The following is a 21741-nucleotide window of genomic DNA, read 5'->3' as shown; positions in this document are numbered from 1 at the left end:
ATGATTTGAAAGAACTCTTGCCTCTAGTTTAGTCATGTCGAATACTTAACATAGGATATCTTCAAAGAGTACATGTTCATTGAGAGTGATCACCCCATTTCCAGCCAGGTCTATATATGCACTTGAACCTGTAAATGTGGTTTTAATCAATCAACAAGTAGACATTATTGTTTCATCAAGAAGGCCGCATATGCCACAAGTTTTGGCTCAGTTATACATTTAGAGTGACTGAAGAGAAGTCATGAAAGACAAAAGAGAAGGGGAGATACGTGTACCAATATTCAAGACTAGGCTCAGTTATAATTTTCAATCGTGACAGGGAATTATCAAAATTTCAACACAGATCTAACAATCAATTGGACATCTATGATTTTAGGGTTCAAGATGAAAAAGGAGCACGTGAAACTAAAAACAAAATGCTGAAAGGATATGGCCCGTAAGATACAAGAGACTGTACATACCGGGCTTAGTTCTCCCATAGTTCCTGTTGTCCATACCTGAAAAAAAAAACAAAACCAATGTTAAATTTTTCTAGAGAAACAGAGAGGCACAGATATTATGATTTGAAAGAACTCTTGACTCTGGTTTAATCATGTCGAATATTTGACATAGGATAGCTTCAAAGAGTACATGTTCCTTCCATTCGATGCAGCTGCTCTTCGTAGAAAAAATGCATTTCATTGGGAGTGATCAACAGAAGAAAGCCACATGTTGCAATTTAGGAGCCAAAGCCTAGTATACAAGCGTTTCTCACTTTGAGAAACTCTACAACCTAAACCAAGTAAGTAATATTGGTAGAAAAAATAAAAGAGGCAAAACCTGAGGACCATTAAAAAAGAGAGACCAAAACGTGATATCCCCTGTATCTGCATAAGAAGTAATTTCAACAAGTCAATAAAGGTAACAATGCAAAAAGGAATAAAATAGTAGAAAGAAAACACCCATGAATCAAGAAAGTTTCTCAAGACAGTGCAAGAGTTGCCCCATATAATACCAAAACTCAAACAAGGTTATCGCTGGAAATAACGGAAAAGTTAGATAGCAAAGTTTGAGATGTTTGACACACAAAACAGTCTCACACGCATCAGTGAAGAAAATGTAAAACTGCAATTCTACAACCTAAATCAAGTACGTAATATAGTTATAAAAAAAAGAGACGAAACCTGAGGACCATTAAAAGAAAGAAACCAAAACGTGCTAGCTTTCTCGTACTGGGCTTTGCTTATCTCTGGATCCGTCACTATATCTGCTTCTCCGTGTAATACAAAGAAAGGTATTGTTATCTACACAATCCGATCACATGTTGTCTTAGTCAAGTAATTTTGTCAGGAAACTCATATCATGGGATCAAAAATAATATATAAGTAATGAAACTCGTGGAGACTATCTTCGAGGTTCTTGCTTGTCCTAAATATCTCAAGTGCTGTTTTAAGCCTAGGCTTGTCTTGATATATCAGCTTGTTGTCCCTTACCTGCATTTAAATACACCAAAATATTTCTATAACAATTTTAGATGGTGAGAGGTTGTTATACTCCATATACACTATACAGACCTCTTCTCGCTAGACGAGGTCCTTGAAAGCAGCGTCAATCACGTCTTTTGTAGGAACTATTTTCCATTTCGGTCTGATTTCTTCGACTCTAGTTAACAGATTAATCACCACGGGATGGGGCTGCACCTTCTCAAATATCTGCATATTCATACATAACAATATATTTGAATTTCGGTATAATCTCCTAAGACTGTAATCAAAAAATTGGTTATTAGCTTACACATTGGAGAAACTAGAATGGCACACCAGAATCCTCTGTCTTTCTTGTAAGCGTTTTGCAGTGTTCTTGTTACCCGGCCAACTTTTCCGTCAGAAACCACACGCCCATCGATTTTCACAACCTATAACCAAAGAAGAGGAGATTATTATGCTCAAAGACTTACTGTTTTCATATGGTAAGTAAGATCCTTAGAAGATGCTGAAAAAGTGTTGATGAAAAATTGTTGTTTTAAGTTAGTGAATGTCATAGATTCTGGTTCAGAACCTGAAAAAGTGATTTGAGGAAATTTTCTTCGATTCTTCTCCCATAATTAAAGTAAATCACTGGCACTGATAGATACCAAAAGCAACTCAAGTAATTGCGGTACCTTGGTCTTCCCTTCAACGAATTTTTCATTGTGCTGCATCAACGAGAGTACTGTTGTTTCTGGATCCTCCTAAAGTTGGTAGAAAAAATACGGAGCCTGCTAACAAAATCAATGACATAATCCTTAAGAAAGAAGTAGCCAAACCACTTACACACCAGACTAAAAATGGTTGTGAGAAAATGAGAAAATAAAAGCCAATTAAGAAGTATTGATCAATCAGGTATACTCAGAAAAGGAAACATTACAAAAGGATATTAATTCGGGCAACTCCAAGACACAGCATAAAGAAGTATTGAGCGATCAGGTATAAAGAAAACCTGTTAAAAAGAAACAATAATGAACAATTGCAGAGACGTGATAAAGGTGAAAGGAACACAAACTAATTCAGTAAATAGGATTCAAGGAACTTATTTGAATGCGTGAACCAACTGACTCATGACAAAATACTCCTTGTTGTCAAATGAATTTCAGCTCATGTTGCAACCAAATAAATATTCAGTAGTAATAAGCTATTCAACCAAGTATTGAATAACCAAAGGGAGAAAAACTCTACAGAAAAGCTAGACTTACCTGGCGAATGAGAAAAGGGTCATGAGTTTCAGACGCCATGAATTTTCATGTACTGCGAACCCTCAGCTTGGGTATTGATGTTCCATCATAACCTGGACAAAGACGTATTAATAGTTGGCAGTGAAAGAGTATCCACAATTTATGTAAAACTAAAAAGTGAATATAACAGACATTTAAATCTACTGATTATGTTGATAGTGTCTCTACTCTACATATAACATCCTTATGATTGGCTTGAGTATCCTTTCAGCTTATCATGCATCATGTAAAGCTAGAATTTACATGTCATCATCAAAATCATACAAACTAAAGAGGTTCAAGATTATGCTGCAACGGCTGTTCTCCGTTATAATGTTTCTCCATTGACCAATGAAAATATTGTCTCACTGGTGTTCATTCTCCATCTCGCTTCTTCCTCTTCAAGAATTGTGGCCAGCTTGTTCCTACTAAGACAACAATCCAGAAAAGAAACCTGATTAGGGAGACACTACCGCACAACTTTCCAAAGAGACCGTCTGCTTCTCTTTCGGATTTAAGAAGCATCACCATAACTATATCCAAGAATCTTCTTAGAAGCCCCTAATAAGAAACAAAAAAAGATATATAATTAGCGTCCATTAACAAGCACGGATACGAATTTAATCAAGAGGATGGATACTGGAAACTTTCCAGAATCAGAGAAACAAAAGCTTCCACTTTCAGGGTTTTACTTCAAATCCTCGATGTTTGAATCAATTGCATCTTCGATTGATGTTATTCTCTTTGAAAATCGGCAATTTCACTCTCCGCGAATTGACCTAAAACTCAATTCTCAGTTATACAAATTCCAAAATTCTCTCTAAAAAATTAATTAAATCTCAATAACCTCCGACTATGTAGAGAAGAATCACGAGTATTGTTACCGTGGAATTCTTTGTAATTCGGCTCCTCCACCAATCTAGCATCTCCGGCAAACACGGTCGAGACTTTCTCATTCTTCATCTTCTTCTTCCTCAGGATATCATCCTTTCTCCTTCAGAAAATCGTCTGTTTTCTCCAACAACGCCTCCTACTCCACTAGATCTTTCTCCAACGACTTCGTTTCTTTCCCCTTCGCTGAGATCGGCGACAACGGTGGCTCCACGATCTAACTTTTCGACGGCTTCTCAATTTCTTCGTCGGAGATGGAGATGTTAGAATTTTGTAGAGCCTCTCAGAGCCCAACGGTCAAATTTCGATGTCAAACTGATAATTTTGTGAATTTAAATAGACTCTTGGTGTCCAAGGCTTACGCGATTTTGTGAATTTCGATTGTGTTTTGATTTGACCATTGAAGAGTATTTCTTCAATTAAACCATTTACCAAACCAATTTCTAAACTGATTCTTTTGGTTCACAGTATACCGAGTCCATCAAAACTAAAACCGTTAAAATTGGTTTGGTTTATTTAAAGGACAGATGTCATTCTATTATTTTACTAGGATCCGTGCGTTGTACGGATTACCAGTCGAAATTATCTTTTTTAATTTTTATTTTTGAAAGCTTAACTAAAATTATATAAAAATATGTTTTTAATTTTAGAAAATATAGTATTTTAATTATAGATTAATTATGCATAATGTGCAAAATAAAATATGATATTTACAGTATAATATTTAATAAATGTTACAGTATGATATTATATGTTATGTTACAGTATGATATTTAATAAATGTTCATACGTGTATTATTGAATTTTAATAATTTATCTACATCCATCGGAATAGTGTAGAACACTTTCTAATTTCAATGTGGGTAAGATAGAAACAAAATTGTGACAAAATGAGACAGTCTATATCCACATCATGTAACTTTACTTGATAATATGAAAAATCTTCAAAACAAAAAGATAAATTCATAAGGAATTAGGGAATATGCACTAAATAATCTAAGACTAAAAAAAATTTAAGAAAATAATATTAACTAAACAATGTCTATTTGCTATATGGCTTTTGTCAATTTTTGGCCCATATTACTCATGGGTTCTTCGTTGTCTCTTTTTTCTTTCCTCTTGCTGGCGAGAAGTCTCAAATCTCTATTTTTCTCTCGTTAGATTTCTTTGATTTTTACTCGATCTCCTCTTTCTTTTTCTTTCTTTCCCTCTCGTTTGATTTCTTCACCACCATATTTTTTTCTTTTTCCATATCGCTATTTCTCTCCTTCGTCGAGCATCACCACCGAGTCTCACTACTCCAACTCACCAGATCGACCACCACCACAACTGAATCTCACAACTATCACAATCATCATCACCATCAATACTAAATCTCGCTAATTATGACCCACCACCTTCATCAATATTTACCGCCACCCTTACCAAGCTTGAACCACCGTCATCAACACCAGCACCACCGTTACCGCATCTTCCTCCCTTTCCCCAATTGCTCTTATTTCTCCACCTTTTTTATCTCCTCTGACATCGGGTCGAGTTTCTTCGACAACAACTCTATTTTATGTCCATCAACGTTCATAATTCTTCAATTGCCTCTCTCGCCATATATTTTTAATTTGTCTATCTATCTATTTGATTAATATAGAGGTGAGTATTTAGAATCTTTTTCTTCTATGATTAATAATTGATTATAAATTTTCTTTAATTATCATATTATACAATTTCATAAATCTTTTTTAATTTTAAGGAAAAAGTAATCTTTTTATTTTAGAATTAGTAGCTTTATAATAGAATTACAGTGAAACCTCTATAAACTAATATTGTTGGGACCATGATATTTTATTAATTTATAGTGATATTAATTTATAAAGAGATATGTTTCATTTCTTAAAATTTTTGAAAGAAATAAATTTATAAATTTTGTAGTTTGGAATTGAAATTTTAATAGTTTGAAACAAAAATTTCAAAAATAAATTAGACCATAAAATTACAATGACTATAGATGAATTTATTTATACAAACGATATACGTAAATTCAAATTTATGATTAATGATCTCAATTGTCGATAACAACTATAAGACTATCATAATGAAAATGATGCATATTCAAAAATTAAAAACTTACTGAAAATCTTGACTATTTTATTAATTTATCGAGTATTAATTTATAGAGGTTCTACTTTAGTAAATAATTTTATAATTTTTATTTTTTATTTAATAATATACATATAGTTTCCTTATAATTATATTCTTTACTTTTTAAATATTTTTTTTATAAGATATGTATGTATAGCTGCTTTATAATGTATTTCTTAAATTTCTATTTTTATTTTATAAGATACATCTAGTTTCCTTATATTTATCTTCTTTAGATTTTTAGAATTGTTTTATATAAGATATATAAGTATAATTTCCTTATATTTTTTTTCTAAACAAATATTTTTTTAGTTTTACACGTTGATAAATTTGACATGTGCGTATAGTTTCCTTATATTTTTTTAAAATAAATAAAAGGAAACTTTTGTTTAACACGTATCAAAATCTGAGATTGATAAATTTGACACGTGTCACGATCCTATGAGTTATTAACTTTGAAAACCATACTTTATATAATAAGATAATAATTTAACCAATTAAACGTCTTGATCCTTCATAACGTTGATAACTACAATTCGTTAACTACAATTTACATGGCCAATCGAAAAGTTCTTACCGAACCGCATTATATCACATATGTAAACAAATTCCTCTTTTGAATTTTATTTATAAGTTGTTGACAAAAAAAAAAATTACTTGGCCAGTGGTGTTCTTCTCGGAGAGAAATCACCGAAAAATAAATCATAAAGACCATTTCCCAAAAAAATTATCTAATTGGTCCGTGTAATCTACTGGAAATTCTCAATTTTTGAGAACGAAGTAGATTTTTGTAGCTTAGTTTGGAGTTGCTTCAAATGACGTTCTCCAGTAGTATTGGAGTTGCATGTGGGTAGGCATGTCAATTAGGGCCAAAGTCCGCAGGGTGGCCAGGTCCAGCCCTGAAAAATAGCAGGCTCGGACTTAAAATATATGTCCAGAAAAAAATCGGGCCTTTCAGGCTAAGTCCGTTGGGCTAAAGAGTTTTTAGGACTTAGCCCGGTCGGGCTCGGACCGGCCCGAAAAGCCCTTAAAAGAGATTTTAACTTTTTTTTTTGTTAATATTATTGTTTAATTAAGAAATTTGTTTAAAGATTTTTTTTAATAGAGTTAAAAACCCTAAACCTAGTTTCCTAATTGTGCCTTACTATAAGTGTTCTGATTTTATATTTTATTATGTGTGGTTTTAAACAATTTTTTTGGCTTATTCATTTGATTTTAAACTTTTTTAAATTTAACCCGCTTTAGTGGTTATTTAAATTTCGTTTGACTCGTTTTATACGTAGATTTTTTTTTTAAGAGATATTACAAATTAGAAAGGCTTTATTTTTCTCGAAAGAAAAGCCCAAAAAAACCTGTAAAAGCCCTATATCCCTGTTAGGGCTGGGCCGGGCTTCAAAATCTAGGCTCGGAATTTTTACGGACCATACCGGACCATGCTCAAATATATGCGGTTTTTGCGGGCTTCGGGCCGGGCCGAGCCGGGTTAGCCCGATTGACATGCCTACATGTGGGTTTGATCACTTTCCCACTTTTGGTTTTATTCATGAACATGTAATAAGTTCATAGTTTATCTATTAACCAATTAAGTACAGCTTAACAATAATCTATTGCAAATGAGAATGGCTTCGCTTGTGGATCTAATTGGTAATTTTCTATTACGCAGGTTTTACTTTGATATCAGTCCTACTTTTATTGGATGTGGTATGATATGTCCCCATTTGGAGAAATATTGTTCGGGTCTTTCCGTTGCTATCATTTCTTGGGGTATTCTATGGTCATTTCTATCACAGCATGCAGAGAACTGGTATCCATCTGACCTTGAGGCCAACAATTTCAAAGGTCTTTATTGGTATAAGGTCCAATAAACAGATCAAGTATGAAGAATGTAATGAAAGTAGATGAGTTTCATAAGTACTCTCGTTGCGGTGGTTAAAGATTTTTTTCATATAATTACTGTACTTTATAGGTCTTGATGGCCATTGCTACTTATATGTCTTCATCGCCATTGCTACGGTTCAACGTCAATCTACTAATTATATTTATACTAATTTCTAATCTATCAAATAAATACAAAAATGAGGAGTATATAATTTTATCTCCAAATATATACTTGATTTTTTTTTTGTCAACACCAAATATATACTTGATTAAAATTCTAAAATCTATTAAACACTTTTATATAAAAGGAAAGTCAATTTTTATAAATTCAATCTACTAAATACTATTAGAACATATTAAAATATATTATATAATTTTTTTAACTCCAAGTTTCAGCTTATCAAGTCTATTAGTACACCAAGGAATATACAATTGGCTATACCATGAAATATTTGGGGAATGTGGAAACATAGGAATTAGCTTGTGTATGAGAATGTTCAAGGTGATCTCAGTGTCCTAATTAATAAAGCTATGGAGGAGTCAGCCTTATGGGATTCTCAATCTCAGCTCACAAAATCATCTTCAACAGATTACCAAATTCCTTCTTTATTATTAGCTAAGAAGTAGTCAATATAATAAATGAATGGGCTCGTTATTCGACGTATTTGGACAAGATTCAACGTTTGATTCCTCAGACCAACGTTTCGGCTTTTGGGCTTTTTGGTACATATTGGATTATATATATGACCCGACCCGAACCCATATCAATAATTCTTTTGACCAAAATCCAAAGACTTGAGTGAATAGAAGAAAAACAAGATCGGGTCTCGTCACGGTCCACGCCGCAGCTTTTTCTTCGTCTTCTTCCATTATTCTATTTCTCTGAGAGATTCTCTCTGAGTTTCTGAGATCGAGCGAGATCATGGAAGGTGGAGCTGCTCTTTACAATCCTCGAACTGTTGAAGAAGTTTTTAAGGATTTCAAAGGTCGTCGTGCTGCCATTGTCAAAGCTCTCACCACCGGTAAATTTCACTAGTTCTCAGATCTTTCGGAAGAATTCTAGCTTCTATTGATGTTTTCTTCTCCGATCTATGTTCAATTTCTGATTGATTTGGGGTTTTCTCTTTTCTTGCAGATGTTCAAGAGTTTTACCAACAATGTGACCCTGGTTAGGGTTTCTCTCTTTTGTTCCCAGTTTTGAGTTTATTCTTCTCTGTAATTCATTTTTTCTCCTGGGTTTTCTATGTCTTTAGATCACGAAGAGTACAAATCTGATTTAGACTTATTAGTCTCTTGTGTGGTTATTGTATTGTACACTCTGATTTAGACTTAGTTTCTTGTGTGCTAATTTGATTCAAGTTTGGGTTTGTATTGTACACTCTGATTTAGACTTAGTTTCTTGTGTGCTAATTTGATTCAAGTTTGGGTTTGTATTGTTACAATCTCTGATTTAGACTTTGTATCTTTGTGTGGTAATTTGATTCAAGTTGTGTTTTGTATTGTATAATCTGGGTTTTCAGAAAAGGAGAATCTTTGTTTGTATGGGTTACCGAATGAAGAATGGGAAGTGAATTTACCAGCTGAAGAAGTGCCTCCTGAGCTACCAGAGCCAGCTCTTGGTATTAACTTTGCTAGAGATGGTCTCTCTGAAAAAGAATGGCTTTCTCTTGTTGCTATTCACAGTGATGCTTGGTTACTTTCTGTCTCGTTTTACTTTGGCTCAAGGTTTTCTTTCTACAAGGAGGAAAGGTAATGGATGGTTTCATGGTTTCTCTTTCGGACTCCTACTCTTTACATGTATATATACATGCTAACTTGTCTAATTTCAGGAAGCGCTTGTTCAACATGATCAATGATGTTCCTACTATATTTGAAGTAGTGACTGGAATGGCCAAAGCCAAGGACAAGTCATCTGCTGCCAATCAAAACGGAAACAAGTCCAAGTCGAACTCAAAAGTTGTAAGACCCTTGCTATCCTTTTCAACTCTTTGTTTTTGCACTTTTCGGAAACTTTTATATCTAAAATAGATATCCATACAACAAAGGAATGATATATGCTTTTCATGTTGTAACTGTTTCAATACTTAATCCTGTACTGGCTGAGGGAAACAAGATTAATTCATAATCTTCGATACCATCCAGACTATTGTAGTTTCTTAATAGGGTGGATAAAACAAAGAGACAATGCTTCACCGAAAACACTGCTTTGATTGGATTGGTTTTTGAGTATCTCCTTTGTATTTTCTCATGTAGTTTAATACTTGCTTTACTTTGCTTTGGAATGCAGAGAACTTCAGAAGGCAAAAGCTCAAAGACCATGCAGCCAAAAGAGGAGGACGAAGGAATAGATGAAGATGATGAGGATGACCACGGCGAAACCCTTTGTGGAGCCTGTGGAGACAGTGATGGTGCTGATGAATTCTGGATCTGCTGTGACCTTTGTGAGAAGTGGTTCCATGGCAAGTGTGTGAAGATCACTCCAGCTAGAGCTGAGCATATCAAACAATACAAGTGCCCTTCATGCAGCAACAAAAGAGCACGAGCTTAAATGTTCTATTGTAGTGAATAGCCTGTAGTGACAACTCTCACTACCCTCTGTCTTTATTTGGCTAGTCTTAGCGCTTTATTGGCCATAACAGCTTGGGCCTATTTCTCTGTATAATTGGTTTGATTTTGCAACTGAGAAAAAAAAAAGAAACTCTTAACTGAATTTGTGACCTTTAAACCAACAGGACACGCCAATTCTTAAAAGGCATATCCGGATACATCAACATACTATAGAAAGCCTATGTTTCGAAATCATCAATGGCCAAATCTGCAACACTTTTGTTAAGATTCTTATAGCAACTTAGGACTTGAGGTAACTTGTGATGCATCTCTAGCAATAGTCCCCTTTGGGGGAGTCAGGAGACCGAAGACCACATCAACAAAATCTTGACGAGCCTCAGCCAATACAAACTAAAAAGGACAAGAAAGCTGATACAATTTGGTAAACATCATTCAAAGATGATTAATGTCAAACTCATGTGGTCTTGCCTCTTGGGGAAGTGCAAAGGTTTTTGGGTTTAGGTAATAGGAATCATTATGTTCATTGAATGTCAGACAGAACTTTGATTCTTAGCACATTCTAAGCGGTTAATTTTCATCCTTATTTGTTTTTCCCTGTTTTTTAAGGGCTCAAAGTTCAGAGAAACCCAAGTTTAAGAAGCCATAGATTATGGAGCAATATAGCTCAGAAATCACTTAAAATGGTAACTAATAAGTTGTTTTTCTCGTTTTTACGCTTCGCCAAATAAAAAAAATCATAAATCACTAAAACAAGAAACCTTACTATTTGATTTTAGAAGAAACATAATAACTTATGGATGATGATGATCACATGACTTGTATAATGAACTTGGATGAGGCTGTGGGAAGCTTCAACAGTTCCTCTGTGAGTTGCACCTTTTTGGTGTCATCCATTGTAGGTGCAATGTAAACTTTCAAAACTTCAAGACACTCCATTTTCAGTAAGAAATGGCTAACGTGTTCAAGCTCGTTTTCACTTCCTCTGTACCGCATGACACATAACATCTTTACTTGGTTATTTGGGGGAATTCGAATCCCCACAAACGGATGTTCTCTAAATGTGTAACAATCTAAATCCTGAAGCATAAAGAAGATCAATACTATTTTTATATTCATGCATACATATAAAGTAAAGTTTTTGTTCAATGTTTGCTTCATACCGAAAGAACCAGAGTTTTCAGGTTTGGAGAACGCTTTAGCAGAAGTGGCAGAAGTTCTTTCCATCCTTGCTTTTTACTTGAAAACTTTAAATAAACGAGGTTGTTGAACACCGGTAATCCACCTTTGCAGTGTACCGAAATCACCTGAAATACACACACACACAAAAAAATGTGTTCCTTTTTCAAACCAACAGATGATGAGACCATACACTAAAACTGACCTTGACAGCAGAAGAAGTCAAGTGAAGGGTCTTGACATTGCTTATCCCACTGAGGAGATTCGTCACATCCGCGTCCTCATCATGTTCTAAGATTTGAAGGTCTAGTGTAGCTTTGACAAGTGAACCCAGATTACAATGAAGAGACTCATGCCTAGCATAACTACAGTAGTAGAGGTCGACAACATTTGGTGTGTTAAGTGAAATAATGTCATAATAACCATGGTTATAGGTAAATAAGAGTCTCTTAATGGTTTTGCTGGATATAATGACTGGCTTTCCTCTTGAATGAGACTTGATATGTATGTCAAGGTCCTCAAGTAGAGGGCAAGGAGGGAGAAACACATTAGCGAATTGATGAAAGTCAAACCAAATTGAATCAAGGAAGAGAACCTTTAGTGCTGGAAGATATGTATCCGAAGGAACACTCTGGAAGCAAAAACGTGTTCCCAATGACAGCTTAACGAGTGTTGTGCTGGTGAAGACTTTGGATGGGATAGCAAACAGCCACATAGATTCTATGGCTAGATGAAGCTCAGAGACGCCACGTTTCAGAGAACTACATATCCAGTGGTCCATGTCATGTGTATCTCCACATGTTACTCTAAGATTAAGTGACAACTTCTTTATATGGTTACAGCCTTGCAAAGCCAATGTTCTATCCATGAAAGCCATGAAACTCTTCCGTTTGCTGTGCAAAAAGATGAAGTTGTCAACCTCATGAATATGAGTTAAAAGTAAACAGAGTCCTCCACCTCTTGGAGAGAAGAGAGGTTGACACGGCTTGTTTCGTGGGTAGAAAGGACAAGATTTGGACAAGAAGATCATCTGGAAGACAATCCATTGAAGCCATAGAGACAGACCCCATCCCTAGTGGTACCTGAAACATGAAAAATAAAAAGACAAGAGTTCAAGACAGTATACAAGCTAAAGGTCAAAGCTTTAAGGTACAATTTAAAACCCAAGAAAACCTTAAAGTTCACATCATTCTCTCAAGGAGATAGAAAAATCATTCATCAACCTGAAAATAATATAAAATATTTTTTAAGAAAACGAAGATCGGAAATAGTTTCTCCTTACAAAACCCTTCTCCTGCTCGTTCTAATGTGATTGTTGCAAAAAAGATCAAATAAAGATTTACAAAAAAAATTTACCAGTTAATTTCCCAATTCTTAATGATAAACTTCGATTACATTCTCTGTCATTTTTTATTAAATATAACTATAAATTGTTGAAAATAAAAGATTTTTTCTTAAAATTTCCTAATTTTTTCTAAATAATATTAAATAATATTTTTGATAACCAACAAATAATTTCCATTATGATTTACGAAATCTTTTATTCAAGATATCTCTACAATAATTATTTGAGAAGTAGAAACGCACCATATTGAAAGTTAGGGCATTGGAGGCCTGTGGTTAAAAGTTAGAATGATTTGTCCTAAACACCCTTAATGAATTGTTCTTCTCGAAATTTCTCCTTCTTCGTAATTAGGGGTATATAAGTCTAATCGTGTGTTGATCTCTATAATAATGTCCTAAACACCCTCAATTTCGAAATTTTTTGTTCTTAATTGCTAGGGGTATATAAGGCTAATCGTGTTTTGAGATGATTAGTCTTAATCACCCTTAATTTTTTTTTTTATATAGTGTAATCGTTGGGGATACGAATGTCATAATGTCTCGACTTTAAGGATTATGGAATCTTAGCTTTAATTTATTTGTTTATTTTTTGGATAAATTCTATATCTTAGTAGTTAATATTCGTTTTTGTTAGTTTTCTGATTTAGTTTCTAATTAAAAAGTTAAATTTCTTAAGATAATGATTGATGTTTGCCCTAATCTTAAAGCTATATATATTTATGATCGGTGAGAATTAGGTATTATTTTTTTTGTGCCCATTAGATAGTTTTCACCGTTATGATTTTTTTTATACAGCTACGATTCTGATGAATCAAATTGTTAGTCATGCAAATACTGTTTTCATTTACCTTTAGACGTCGTGTGCATATTGTTTGTTTTTGGTTTTATTTTTTGCATTAATTCGTTGATTTATTGTTTTGCTGATTTGATTCTTTTGATATGTGTTTCAGTTTTGTAGAACGTGGGAGGTTCCATCGACAAAGCTTTCGGACGAAGATGGTTTTGACGAGAACAGAACGGGGTTTGGAAAGGTATTTCTATAGATTTGGTTTGTATATTTTACATATATTTACCTATTTTAATGTTTGTGTTTCTTTGTGTTATATTATATATTTTTATATGCGATTTTATTGCGTATTTGTTGTCCCTGCATTCATAATTTTTTTCAGCATATATTTTGGATTTTTATTATGTTTTTTTAACCTCTCAGGTTACAATGAGATGTGGGCATACGATCATCAAAGCGTGTTTGTTTCATCGTACAAAAAGTCAGTCTCTAATCTAAACTATATTTTGTATTTATCATGAATTTAAATGCTTTTCTTTTTGATTGCTAGAAACCCTAACGTATATTTACTTTCTAAAACACAGAAATCTGTTTTGAAGCTCACGAAAAAACAGAGGTTGCTCGCTCTAATGTCATTATCGTGCAAGTTATCGTCTCCGGTGGCTCTCTAAATCGAGATCGATGTCGAGATTGCAAAGGTATGTCTATCGTGATAAAATTGTAAAATAGAGAGTTTCTTGTGACTGTTCGTGCTGATTCTCTTAGTATTGAGTTTTCGAAAGCTTGCCATGGATGGAAGATGAGCTTTCGGGAGTGTGTTGAAGTATAGGTACAATTCGTTTTTGATTGCATGGACTGCTTTTGAATTTGAGTAAAATTTCGTGAGTTTTAGAGGTCATATATCAATATTGCAGTCTTTTCCTTACTTGAATTGTAGTTTATATGTGAAAATTACACATCGAATAGTTTTATGATACAAATTTTCTTTTTCTCATTGGTCTATAAGTAGTGTGTCTTTTGTAAGATTTGAAAAGAAGAGTATTTTTGTGATGCTTTAAGTGGCACAATCTCAGTGGAGACGTTCTATAATATTTAAGTGTTGTGGTGTTTGCAGAAGAAAAGCTTCAAACTTGCAAGTGATGGCTTCAGGAAAGACACCTGGACTGACTCAGGAAGCTAATGGGGTTGCAATTAATAGACAAAATGACAATGATGTATTTGACGACATGAAACAGCGGTTCCTCGCCTTCAAGAAGCATAAGTACTTTTGCTTTTGCTTTTTCAATGGTTTATAAATTACTTCAAGAAGCGTAAGTAGCAGAACCAATTTCTTCAGTCTTTTGCTTTTTCAATGGTTTATAAATTACTTTTTGCCTTTTTGTTTCTCCCCACCTTATGATATACTCTTGAGCAGGGATAACTTAGAACACTAAGAAAATTTGGCAGATGCTCAAGCTCCGAAGGTACCTTTACAATTTACAAATGCTTATTATTGTTCACGGAAGGCTTGAGATATCTTCTGTGGTTTAAATTTTGTCTGGAGAAAGGAATTGTTGCTAACAGTGTAAGCAACAGTTTCTGGTGATCGCTTGTGCAGACTCTAGGGTTTGTCCTTCTACTGTCCTGGGATTCCAACCGGGTGATGCATTCACTGTTCGCAACATTGCAAATTTAGTACCTTCATATGAGGTATAACATTTAGTGCATACTACCATTTTGGTTTTATGGCATGGTTCACATTTTGACATTTTTGAATTTGCCTGTTGCGTGAAGTCGGGACCTACTGAAACCAAAGCTGCTCTAGAGTTCTCTGTGAATACTCTTAATGTAAGCATTTGTTTTTTTTTTTAATTTTGTTGTTACTTGCAGCGTGAAAGAAAGAATCCTCATGACCTAAATGGTGTCTATATATTTAATTTTCAAGAAAGAAAGTGTATTGACCGTCCAATAGAAAGAAATTCAATATCATAGAAGGTATGCAGATATATAAAATACGTTTAGCTCGATATTTGAGGCTTATACATTGGCATGATCAAAATAGAAATTTGGTTTCAATAGTTTATTTTTGTTTTTAATTTAAAATTTATTGTATATATCTCTCATGAATGTGGCCAAACAAATATTGGTTTCAATAGTTAACTGTGCTTTTTCTTTCTAGCCAGATTAAGATAAATGCTTCGACTCTTGGTAAGAGTTATATCGTGTTTGTGTTTTACAATATGCTTAAAAAGAAATTCCATATACAATGTTAGGCCATATTGATTCCGTTTCGGTTCATTATGCAGGAAGTATGCAAACACTTGATGTTGGATGCAGAACTACGTTTTATGTTTTCTACACATATATGGCAGAATATATTGGGTTCAAGTTTTCAAACATAGAACCGAGAAATCAGAAAAGCAAAACTTTTATATTTTTAAGCCGAATTTCATATTCATCGTCCTCTACTACATGAGCAGTGTTGGTAATGTTTAGATTTCATGTTGTACTTATGAATTGGTGCAGGATTTGGATGAACTGAATAGTGGTAGAGAGATGGTTTAAGAGAGAATCCAAACTCACTTAACTTGATCGAAGTCATATCAAGATACTGAATGTGGTGCTGTTGATGCTTCTAATGGCCCCATTAATACACATGTCTATGGTACGTACCAAACAATAAGCCATTTAATTCAAATAATATATATCCTTCATATATGAATATAAATTTAATGTTTTACATATAATGACAAGACTGTTCTATAAATTACAACAACGTAGGTGGAGGATGGGCAAAACTTGGATTATAATCATCACTACTCATTTGCGCCTTGCAACTTCTTGCATAGACCAAAGCCTATGTTTGGTCTGGAAGGTCGTCAAGAAGAAGAAGAATGTGGTGTCAATGCTTATCTGGAACATCGACGTAGGCTTCCTCTCTTCCCTATGCACGGTGAAGATCACCTCAACGGTGATAGCGGTGCTATCTGGAAGTATGGCCAATCGAACGATCGTGATTGTTTTAGTAGAGACTCTTGTGCTTCTCTTGAGCTACGTATGAACTAGACACCGTTATACACATACAAAGACTTATTTGGAGAAGACATCTTCGCTAATACGTGTACGAATATGAACTTTGGTTGGTATTCAAGTAAGGCATCTCTTTTTTTGGTATGGAGTAAAGCAACTCTTTTAGTTGTGTGCATTGTTTTACTTTTTTTTTAAGAGTTGTGCGATATTTTAATAAATAGTTTATTGTCCATTATAAAACGGAGTCCGTATAACTTTTTGTGATATTTAGTTTGTAAATAAATATGTTTATATATAATATATATAATGTTATTATTGATCATATTAATTATTAATGATAATGGAATCAATAGTTTATTGAGGAATTAAACCAACTTTTTGTTAATATATATATTTTAATCATGATGACTTCACCTTCCTTTATTATAAGTTTCACTTTTTTTGTGTTCTATAATTTTCTTTTGTGGAGATGATAAGAAACTCAGTGGCATATTATTTCTCGGATTATTGAACAGAGTTTTTAATGTTTAAATTATTTAATTACCAAATGTATGTTTCTATTGTTAATAAAAATTAAAAATATAAATTGTGTGTAATAGAAATTCAGATGGGTTAAATAATATTTTTCTCAACTTAGTTCTATAATATAGGAAATAAAAATAGCAAAATCATAAAATCATGTTTAAGTAGTAAAAAATTAAAACATTTTAAGCTATATTAATTTTTATAAGGATTGTGATAGTGCCAAATATAAATGTTAATATTTATTAAAAATTAGAAGCATTTAAGGTTATTCTGAATTATTTACATTATAAAAATATCATTTAGAATTTAAAAGGAAAAAAAATTGGAAATTATTATTATTTTTGGGTTATTGTTTCGGGAAAAGAAATGTTTTAGTGTTACATATATACATATTTAAGATTATTTATTTTTGAAAACGATAATAGTTTGTCATTTGTCTCTATCATAAAATTTGGAAATATCTAAAACTTTTTCAAATTTCTTTTAGAAAAAAAAAAATATATGATAGGTTTATTATTTTTCAAAAAGAATAAAATATCTAGATAGTTACTGTATTATTATAAATTTATAATATCAAAACACAAAAAATCTATCACTTTGATTGGCATGTAAAAACTTTATAATATCTTTAATAAAAGATAAATATTCTTGACTATGAATTTTATTTTAAACATGATAAGATTGTTTAGTTTTAGTTTATATATGAATTTTTTCTTTTTAAATTTGTAAAAGTTGTAGATAAAGTCTAAAATATTCATTGAATATCTTTATTTGGAGAATTGCCAATTTTTGAGAAAAAAAACATAATTGTTACAGTTCAATCTATGTAATAAGTTATAAATATTTAGGTTCAACCAAACCATTCATATTTATTTCCTAAAGATCTGCTTCTTGATTCTTTGTACTTGACTTAAGCAATATCACACACCCATCTAATTGGTTAACGATTTGTACTATGTATCCTTTTACAATATAAGAATTTATATATAGAAGTCTGGTTGATATATCATGTTTTCATTGTAACTAAATAAATAGGAGCTTAAATTTGTAAGAAAATCCTTAGCTTATTCCCCTTTTGAGCCATATCAATTAAATATTACTTTTCCTTCATTTTTACATTCTTTAAATTACTAGGAATTGACACGCGGGGTGATTTTTTTTCTAAAATTTATAATTTTTAAAAATTCTAAATTATGTATTATATATAAAAATTTGCAAATTGTATTATTTGTAAGACATTTATAATTTATAGTTTATAATTATCATTAAGTAACAATATACTATGGAACATTTTTTGTTTTATACAATCTTAACTAAATTAGACTGATTCGATATGTCTAATATTACAGGTCTTTCAAAATAATAAAGTGAGGATTTAACCCATATTGAAGGAACGGGTTAATGATATTTTAAAATTTTATTAACTTTGATTCAAACCCGTCCCGCCAAATAACTCTGCCCCACCATATAATTTCGTCCCGTAATATAACCCATCATGTGTTAGTTTAAAATGTTGATATGTCCAAATGCTCATAATATCATAAAAAAATTTATAGATATTGAATATATAAATTTATAGATATTGAATATATAAATTATAATATATGGTAAGTGATTTTGAATTGAAAATCTTAATTTAAATAGAGTATAAATGATCATTATCGAGATATTAGGAAAGATTGTCTCCAGATTTTTGGCAAACAAATTTGATTTACATATATCTAATTAAAGAAATAAATCTTAAGAATTAATATCAGTGGCATTACATTGTAAATAAGTGTCAACTCCATGATTTATTTCAAAAATGTCTCCAAAAATGTGTATATAGATGATGTATATATATTTCGTTAATAGGAACTCTAAATTCTCTTATACGGATACACTTAGCATATCATTGAGTATATTTAATGTTATTGCCTAATTAAATTATCATAAGATATTCCAATATATTAGATAGATTAAAAGTGGCATTTTTGAGTTTTTATTTGGAAAACTTTCTTTCCTCATTTTAAACTAAAAAGGTATATAAGTTTAAAATATGGATCTACACATAAATACAAAGTACTGTATTTAAAGCAGCAAGTATATTTAGCGTTATCGTCTACTTAAATTACCATAAGCATAAATTATAATAAAGCATACCTTAATTTGGATCTATATCTTTGACAAAAAGTAAGTATATTTTCTCTAAATTTCCGTAGATAAAAGGTAAACAATATGGTTAAGTGAGCTATATTTTATACTCTGATACGTACATTGTGAATATATGATCCCGCATAAGGGGAGATTTTTTTTGTACTCTATATTTATACTCCGATGCGTACTTTGTAAGACAAAGTTGAAGCGTCTTATGTTCTTGCAAAAAAAAATTAAGAGACTTTTCTTGTGCCACAATTGTTACCGTATTATTATAAATTTATAACACCAAAACTCAAAGTTCAATCACTTTTGGTTTTGACTGATCCTTACGTAAACTAACATTATTTTTAAAATAAAATAAAATAGAATCATGGATGTATTCAGTTATTGTCAAGGTTTGAATATTTCAATAAATAAATCATGGATGGTTATATCAATCTCTCTATAAATTTTTAAAATTAAAAATATATTTGTGTTATATGAACTAAAACTAGAAAAATAAATCTTGAAGGAGTAGTCAAAAAAGTGAAAATCGAGATATTAATTAGAATATTAGATGGTAAGTTAGTGTGTAAATACTTTAAAATATCCTAAATATAAAATAAATATTCTTGATTTTGAAATTTATGGAAAAAGATAAAATTGTTTAGGTTTAGATCTAGATAAAATCACTAACTCCTCGGTGAATATTTTTATTAGTTAATTTCCAAATATTTATTAAAAAGATAATTGTGACGTTTCACAAAGAAGTAAGCTAAAAATATTGTTCTCAACAACTGTTATAAACCACATGTTGGATGGACTCCATAACCGTGGGCCTTATGCATATTCTAGAAGGCCCGTGTCCATGTCCTAGAAGGCCCATGCCCATGTTCTAGAAGATTCTCCTTTTAGGATCCATTTTATACTTAGTGGGCTTTTGGGCTTTAGGGTTTACTAACCCAATGAGGATTTGTCTCCTCTCATTATGTATATATATGTAACGAACTTCATTCATTAATACATAGAAAAACAATAAGTTTACAACACGTTATCAGCACGAGTTGCTCTTAACAAAAACCCTAAAAACCCTAAACCTAAACTCGCCGAGTTCGCCCACCGCTTGAAGCTACCAACCGCCGACCGCTCGCTTTGCTCTTTGATCGGCGATCTCCTCCTAGCTTCATACGTTCGTGATAAGCTTGATAACCGAGGTCTTTAGCTCCCGGTTCCAATCCATACAACCCCAAAAAGGTGAAAGGTAAAAACCAAAAACCCTAAAAGCTAAAGAACCGATTATGAATTTGAACCTAACGATCGGTGGAAACCTAAAACGAACCTTGAATGTTTAAGTAATCTTATTGCTTGAAAGATCCGTTTGTTTGAATCGTTTAGGTTGCTAGAAAAGGATTGATTATTGCTTAAACTAAACTCGCCTAAGTTGCTAGACAAGTTCTATTGTATAAACGATTGCTTCTTACTTATGAAAACCGATCATGAACTTGAAATTAACAAACGGTTAAGACACTAAAAACGAATTTTGATTGTTTAAACGATTGCTATTGCTTGTGAGATCCGATTACTTGAATCGTTTAGGTTGCTAGAAAAGTTGGTTATTGCTTATGATAAAATCGCCTAAGTTGCTAGAGAAATTTTATTATCTAAACCTAAAATCGTAAAACGAAAATACATAAGGCTAATAACCGAAACTTTAAAGATCTAGAAACCTAAAACTAAAACGAACCTAATCCGAAAATTCTATATGTTTAAACGGCTTGATTGAGATTGTTTAGGTTGATTAGATTGTTTGCTCCTTTGATTGATTACATGCTTATCACCCTAAAACTAAAATTGCATGAACCCTAGAAAACTTAGAAAAGATAATCCTAAAAGAAATCTTTAAAACCCTAAAATCTAGGAAACCCTTAAAACCCTAAATAAAATAGGAAACCCTAGATAATAGGAAATCTTTAAAATCCTAAATCTTAGGGATAATAGAAAATCCTAAAACCCTAAATAAAATAGGAAACCCTAGATAATAGGAAATCTTTAAAATCCTAAATCTTAGGGATAATAGAAAATCCTAAAACCCTAAATAAAATAGGAAACCCTAGATAATAGGAAATCTTTAAAACCCTAAATCTTAGGGATAATAGGAAATCTTTAAAACCCTAAATCCTAGGAATAATAAGAAATCCTAAAATCTTAAATAAAATAGGAAATCCTAAACCCTAAAAATATTAAATAAAAAATAGGAAATCTTAAAACTCTATGAGGAAAGTCAAATCCTTAAGTAAATCGATTCATGTTTGGTTTTTAAAACCACATGACATTAACGATTACATGATTTTGACTCAATCTTCTTTTGCTTGTAGATGTCGAAAACAAAGAACCTCGAGTTTTCTGCACTCAACGTTTCCGGCGACAACTACTTACAATGGGCATTGGACATTAAGATAGCCCTTGAATCCAAAGATCTCGCCGAGTGCATTATGGAAAACAACGAGTGTGAGAAGAGGTCGAAGTTTAAGGCGATTGCGTTTATACGCCATCACCTAGCAGAGAGCCTTAAGAATCAGTA

At 32.5% G+C, this 21741-nt stretch overlaps 1 protein-coding gene, 4 long non-coding RNA genes and 1 pseudogene across 12 annotated transcripts; 4 read left to right on the top strand and 2 right to left on the bottom strand.

The window, feature by feature from the left end:
* Positions 1 to 22: 22 nt before the first annotated feature.
* On the bottom strand, positions 23 to 3991 carry LOC110228364. Of its 8 annotated transcripts, XR_002331926.1 has the most exons (10): positions 3613 to 3991; positions 2882 to 3507; positions 2141 to 2802; positions 1774 to 1894; positions 1554 to 1691; positions 1164 to 1472; positions 820 to 866; positions 631 to 732; positions 462 to 497; positions 23 to 128 (listed from the first exon to the last, which is right to left on the bottom strand). It is a non-coding gene; the product is annotated as an uncharacterized LOC110228364 (long non-coding RNA). The 8 variants fall into 8 exon arrangements; XR_002331925.1 differs by lacking the exons at positions 23 to 128; positions 462 to 497 and having other exon boundaries at positions 539 to 732; positions 2141 to 2236; positions 2386 to 2802; XR_002331924.1 differs by lacking the exons at positions 23 to 128; positions 462 to 497 and having other exon boundaries at positions 539 to 732; positions 2141 to 2457; positions 2711 to 2802.
* Positions 3992 to 8407: 4416 nt separating this feature from the next.
* On the top strand, positions 8408 to 10362 carry LOC9311658 (PHD finger protein ALFIN-LIKE 3). The gene is made up of 5 exons (XM_002877210.2): positions 8408 to 8655; positions 8769 to 8801; positions 9154 to 9382; positions 9463 to 9592; positions 9921 to 10362. The coding sequence occupies exons 1-5, from the start codon at positions 8556 to 8558 to the stop codon at positions 10179 to 10181; spliced, it is 753 nt and encodes a 250-aa protein (XP_002877256.1). The 5' UTR covers positions 8408 to 8555; the 3' UTR covers positions 10182 to 10362.
* Positions 10363 to 10854: 492 nt separating this feature from the next.
* On the bottom strand, positions 10855 to 12473 carry LOC9313324 (annotated as a pseudogene).
* A 1445-nt stretch (positions 12474 to 13918) lies between these two features.
* Positions 13919 to 14940, top strand: LOC110228066. Its single transcript, XR_002331670.1, has 5 exons — positions 13919 to 13989; positions 14093 to 14206; positions 14291 to 14337; positions 14623 to 14818; positions 14923 to 14940. It is a non-coding gene; the product is annotated as an uncharacterized LOC110228066 (long non-coding RNA).
* Positions 14940 to 15342, top strand: LOC9311657. The gene is made up of 3 exons (XR_002331671.1): positions 14940 to 14971; positions 15084 to 15197; positions 15282 to 15342. It is a non-coding gene; the product is annotated as an uncharacterized LOC9311657 (long non-coding RNA).
* Positions 15343 to 15445: 103 nt separating this feature from the next.
* On the top strand, positions 15446 to 16781 carry LOC110228067. Its single transcript, XR_002331672.1, has 3 exons — positions 15446 to 15695; positions 15794 to 16152; positions 16269 to 16781. It is a non-coding gene; the product is annotated as an uncharacterized LOC110228067 (long non-coding RNA).
* The last annotated feature ends 4960 nt before the right edge of the window (positions 16782 to 21741 follow it).

Source organism: Arabidopsis lyrata (genome assembly GCF_000004255.2).
Source record: "Arabidopsis lyrata subsp. lyrata unplaced genomic scaffold ARALYscaffold_5, whole genome shotgun sequence".
In the NCBI taxonomy this organism is placed as follows: Eukaryota; Viridiplantae; Streptophyta; class Magnoliopsida; order Brassicales; family Brassicaceae; genus Arabidopsis; species Arabidopsis lyrata.
This window is presented reverse-complemented; position numbering and strand designations above follow the sequence as displayed.